This window comes from Centruroides sculpturatus, unplaced genomic scaffold (genome assembly GCF_000671375.1).
Source record: "Centruroides sculpturatus isolate CEXI.00-Female unplaced genomic scaffold, Cexi_2.0 scaffold1242, whole genome shotgun sequence".
Lineage (NCBI taxonomy): Eukaryota > Metazoa > Arthropoda > Arachnida > Scorpiones > Buthidae > Centruroides > Centruroides sculpturatus.
Window position 1 is genome coordinate 206,829 of NW_019385481.1, and position 6,157 is coordinate 212,985.

A 6,157-nucleotide genomic window follows, 5' to 3' on the forward strand; every position below is an offset into this window, starting at 1 on the left:
CACTTCTGATTAATAAATAATCTTAATGTAGTGTCTATGCTTTTAATAATCTATACATATAATTTACTATCATTTTAATACTCTTTTTCGATGAATTAGATACTTCTTTTTATTTTTAGAAAAATTTGCTGTATACATTTATCAATTATGAATTAAAGTTTTTTTTATTAGTATTGACTTGACACGAAAAGAAATGTCATCTACTCGTGGTCGAAAAATTCGTTGCCTTCTCAAACAACGTCTTTCGGCTCTTTCTAACTCTTCGATAGCGATAAGAATTGCGTATCCGTCAGCCATTTTTACTTTCGTGTAGCGATCTCACATGCTCGACTCAACGTGAGTAGCAACTCGCATGGTGAGATGGGAAAGCACGTGAGTTAGAACTCGAGACTACCAATTTGACGTCAGTGTGTGAGATGGTACCACGTGACACCTTCAACACGTTGGGAGTTGTAACACGAAAAACTCGAGACTAAGGCCCCTGGTTGGTTTAAACTTATCACGTGATTTTAAAATCCTTAATACAGTATATGGGCCGGATGGCCGAGTGGTCGAGGTTGTAATCTACGGCCTTGAGGGACCCGGGATCGAATCTAGACATATCCAAGTTTTCAGGGAGATTTACTTATTAAAGATATTGATACTATTAAATTGTTGTGGTTAAAAATCGACCATGGCTCCACCGAAATTATAAATGGCGGGAAGCGTTAATATTATATGTAAAATTCTGATCTTAAAACGAACATTTAACAAATAAACTTGTAACGTGTTACTTACTTTGTACTGTACAGTACGTTCGGTTCATTTCTATTAGAATTTTTGTCGGGAATGGAGAATTCGTTCTTGACAGGCTAAAGAATATAGAAATAAGACCAAAAAATTGTTATACATTAAAATAATTATGTATATCATAAATATATTGTGTACTAGAAAATTGCCTTAAAACTAAATTATTTCTTACATGTATTGTAAATTATTTATTTTTCTTTTCGGTTTGGTTTACGTTGTATACGGCAATGCGACATGTGGGCAATCTGCTAAAGGGGGATCATCCCAGGAGTGCTTCATAAGGGAAACTGGCATGTATTTTGGTATTAGAAACGTGAATAAAACCGAAAACACCAGGCACGAACCCACAATCAACAGTGTTCAGTGATTTCATCAAGGGGTGCACCCTCAAGGTTAACGGAAGAAACTCCAGTGGTTACATGTCACCAGCACACGTGATACTTTGCAGCTATAAAATCACGTGTTATATGGTTAATTATTAATTAATAGTATAATTTTTAAAACGCACCTAATTTAAAGCAGGTAAATTTATAAAATAAATGAATTAAATTACTAAGAAAAAAATGAAAATAAATTTAAATTTGGTTATCTTTTGTGAGAAACAACATTAAAATAATTTTTAATAGTTATGTAGAGGAAAAAAGAGTTACAATTAATAATTTGTTCGATATTCTATTTGTAAAGATACGAAATTGCAGGAGAAACTTCCTTTTCTGTTAAAATATGATAAGACTAGTTCCTTCAGATTCGATTGTTCTAGCGTAAGAATTCGCGCCAATCAGTGTGAAGTTATACCCACCAATTCCAACAACCTCCATTCCCCCTGCCCTCTACTTGCTTATTTTGTAGATTTACTCGTCACCCACATGGGAATAGCGCCAACTGCTCTGTGCTAATCACTCCAACTTGTGTAACATGTCGGAAGAGTGGATATTTTGTTTTGACAGTTGTAATTGGAGGAGTTCTGCGCTTAAAAATGAAATCATCCTGTAACAGGACAGTTCCCTGAATTCTCCCTGGTAATACTTGTTGCCAGTGTAGTCGCCAAAATTCTTAAACCTCCGACGCACGNAAAATTGTCTGTGACGCCATGTGTTATAAAAACTCTCTATAATTTGAATTATTATAAAATGAAGAAATGCTTAATTTTAATTGTAGAAATTTATTCCACGAAAAATTATAAATGTAACCACAAATAAAATCTTCATTAAGTCTAATCTCACTAGAGATTTTACACGTTACCATTTTTTATCTCTTCATCTTTCAACGTTTCTTCACCAAAATTTAATGCGCTTTATGCACAACGTACGATACTAAATTTCGTTTCTTAATCTTCAATTTATTTTGAAATATTAAAAGAAATATTTGTAATTTATTGCGTTTCAAATTTCTCTCAGTTGGTAGCTTGAGTATTTCTGCTTTTTCTGCGCACGATAAATTAAAGAATAAACAATGAGCTTTTATTTTAGATTCATTGACTAGTTGGTCAGGTGCACAATGGATGCGACCACATGTCGAAGAATGTGGCCCAACATACAGGCGGGCCTAAGTTTTACGAGGCCCTTGGCCAAATTTACTTTGAAACTCATTAAAACGGCGATAGTGGTAACTATCGCCGTGAATAGTGGTAACACTAGAAACACTAGATTTATTTATTATTTCTAATACTATGAAAACGTTAATTAGATATACACGGATTACAATGAATTAATAAACTTTGCAACTTCTAGTTTTAACCGGTTGTAAAGTAGCAGTTAATTACAACAAAGTAAAGTAGTAAAACGAACACAACGGTTTTACAACTAATTGGAAAATTTAATAGGTGTAAAAATGTTTTTTATAGAACATTTTTCCTGGCTTTAGGTGAACAAATTACTTTACATAAAACTTAAATCTGTAGCTAAATAATCCTACATCAGCAGCAGAAGATTTTTTCAATGGAGAATATAACTCATTTGTCACAAATGAGAAGATTCGCGTGATATTTTTTATGCGAAAGACTAAAGAATTTCTACAAAATTTACACAATATGATTAATTCTAATGAAATTTTTCAATATATATATATAAAATTATACGTATTAAATCATCATCTGTGTAGTGACTTTCATATTACTTCTCCGGCTGTTATATATTACACAAAAAAGTATGGTGATTGTTCAAAAATTGAACCCTGAAGATTTTTACATTTATATACTTAGGACACCTTAAATCGTCGAAAAATGCAAAAAAATCCGTGGGTTTTTTCTGTATGTACGGATGTCAGTATATGTGCTTGTGTGTGTTTATGTGGAACACGATGTTCTTTCACTATGTTTGAAGATTAATAACTTTGGTTCTTTATGTCGAAAATTTCTGAAATTTATCAGGGAGATTTAATTATTAAGGGAATTGAGGCTATTAAATTTTTGTTACTGAAAGTCGAAGGAGCGTGGATACAATAGGATTCCTGTGTATCTCCAGTAGGGTCGAACTTAACGACGATTTTACTGATTATTAGCATTTGAAATTTTTTACAAAATTGATATATACCCTGAAAATTCAGTCTTTTGTCTTTTTATAATGATTAAAAACATCATATTTTATTTAAAAAACGTTTTATAACAGATGGCGCCACCAAAATTTTAAATGTTGCTAGGAAAGTTAAGCAACTCGTTACTGGTTTATACGTCTTAAGTGATTATTAGTAGTTGTCATGTATTGTTTGTATATTGTTCAGCCTGTCAACAATGAATTCTTCACTCCGGACAGAAATTTTAACAGGAATGAAATGAATATCCAAAGTAAGTAACATGTTACTTAGTTCAGACTTTATATTTGTATTATTTAGCAAGCAGCTTATGAACTACATTCAAGTTTCAACTGTGATACATTTAGATGAGATTAGATATTTGAGAGTTATAAGTAACTACTTACAACGTATTAATATCTCTTAAAGTTAATGAAAATATGTTGGGATGATGATGAGATATGATTTAATAATTCGTGTTATTTTGCTTTGTTAATCGATACGCTAGAATAATAATAATAATAAAATGTAATAAAATCAAGTAAAGGGCTATATAACTTATTTAATGATATAAGTAAGTAAATATTTGCGACGTGTTAGAAAATCTTAAAAAACAATGTACATTTACTGGACACACGCTCAAATTATCGTATTCTGATTCAGAAAATCTCAATAATCCGCCGATTTTTTCTTTTTTCTTAAAATACGTAGTCTTTTGTTATGTGGTTTCTATTCTTTTACACTTATAATTTTCCCCTCTCTCTAAAAGCACACGATTTCTGCTGCGTTTTTATGATTACCACTTGAAGAAAAAACTAAATAAATAATATCAATAAAAACAGATATAGTAAGATACAGATAGAACAATGTAATTTTTCACATTCATTTGGGCTCACCAGTGGCCAAGCGGTTCCATTCCCTAAACACTGGGAGTTCGGTCGTGGAATCGCGCTTTGCCAGGCCCTTAGTATCGAGTGTTTCGTGTTACATCGCCCAAAGTGTTGAAGATGTCACGTGGACGTCAAATTAGTAGCCACGAGTTAAATGAAAAATATAGGTACACTTTACCAATTATATAAGTTCAGCACTTATATTTTAATATTGAAGCTATATTGTGTTTATTGAAATATAATAAGAATTTCATTATGTTATTTTTTAAATTTTCAGTTGAGGAGGAAGAGCAAATTCAGGAATACGATATTCAGCAAAATTCATGCAAATTCATGCAAAATTCTAGAAAATGCAATAAAATTCATGAAAAGATTAAAAGGAAATACTTCAAGATTTTGTTTGCATCTCATTCTAAACAGGAATTTACATGTGATTTATGTAAAGAGACTTTTAAACATAAGAGAATATTAGAAACACATCTGTTCTGTCATATTAGAAAAAATCCATTTCGCTGCACAATTTGCAATAAGAAGTTTTTATGGCAATTTCTTTTGCGAAGACACACGAAAGAGCACAAAACTGAAAATAAAAACGAAATCTCTCATAGGAATTTACGTATGCAGCCATCTGAAGATCGAGTGAAGCAATCGCCAACAAATGGTAAAGTTTATGCCTGCAAGATATGTGGAAAAGAATATAAGCTTAAAAATAGTTTGTTACGTCATAAATCAACGCATAGTGAAGATCGTCCTTTTAAATGCGATATTTGCAATAAGAGTTTTAAATGGAAAAGCCAAGTAAAAAGCCACCAACAAACTCATAGTGATGAACGTAACTATTCTTGTCAAGTATGTAACAAAAGTTTCAAAACAAAACAGAATTTGGCAATTCATAAAGTAGTTCATAATGATGAACGTAACCATATTTGTCACATAACATATGTAACAAAAGTTTTAAACGTAGTTCTGATTTAAAACAGCACATTAATATTATACACAGCGATGAATACAAATATTCTTGTCATATAAGTAACAAATATTTTAAAACAAAAGGTTCTTTGCGAGAGCATAAACGTATTCATAAAAAATCTAATATCAAGCGGGAAAAGGTGTATTGTGACATTTGTGGTAAGCGCGTTCGATATGGTAAGGGCCGTTTAGAGATACACAAGAGAATACACAAAACTCATGCTTGCAAAATATGTGGAAAAGAATTTAAGTGGAAATATATGTTGTTGCAACATCAACGAAAGCATAGCGAAGACCGTCCTTTCAAATGCGATATTTGTAATATGAGTTTTAAATGGAAAGAACAAGTAAAAAGCCATCAAAAAACCCATAGTGAAGACCGTCCTTTCAAATGCGATATTTGTAATATGAGTTTTAAATGGAAAGAACAAGTAAAAAGCCATCAAAAAACCCATAGTGAAGACCGTCCTTTCAAATGCGATATTTGTAATATGAGTTTTAAATGGAAAGAACAAGTAAAAAGCCATCAAAAAACCCATAGTGAAGACCGTCCTTTCAAATGCGATATTTGTAATATGAGTTTTAAATGGAAAGAACAAGTAAAAAGCCATCAAAAAACCCATAGTGAAGACCGTCCTTTCAAATGCGATATTTATAATAAGAGTTTTAAATGGAAATACATACTAAAAATGCATAGCGAAACTCATACTGATGAACGTAACTATTATTGTGAGGTTTGTAAGAAATATTTTAAGACAAAACATTCTTTGAAACAGCATGAAGTGATTCATAGCGATAAAAAAAAGTATGTTTGTGACATATGTAAAAAATGTTACACATATAAAACTGCCTTAGCCAGACATTGTATTATTAAACATGAAAATATGTTTGAATGCAATATTTGTAAAAAGTTATTTAAGACCAAAAACACACTAGAAGAACATTCGAAAGTTCACATTGAACAGTGTAATTAATACGTTTGCGTTTTTAACTGCGTTTTA

At 31.5% G+C, this 6,157-nt stretch overlaps 1 protein-coding gene across 1 annotated transcript in view; it reads left to right on the forward strand.

The window, feature by feature from the left end:
• Nucleotides 1-5,281, forward strand: part of LOC111639375 (zinc finger protein 567-like) — a 23,148-nt gene extending 17,867 nt beyond the window's left edge. Inside the window, exons 4-5 of the mRNA XM_023385248.1 lie at nt 3,508-3,571; nt 4,465-5,281. Of these exons, the coding sequence (XP_023241016.1) occupies nt 3,508-3,571; nt 4,465-5,162 (762 nt within the window). The 3' untranslated portion in view covers nt 5,163-5,281. The remainder of the gene's footprint in view (nt 1-3,507; nt 3,572-4,464) is intronic.
• Nucleotides 5,282-6,157: the final 876 nt, after the last annotated feature.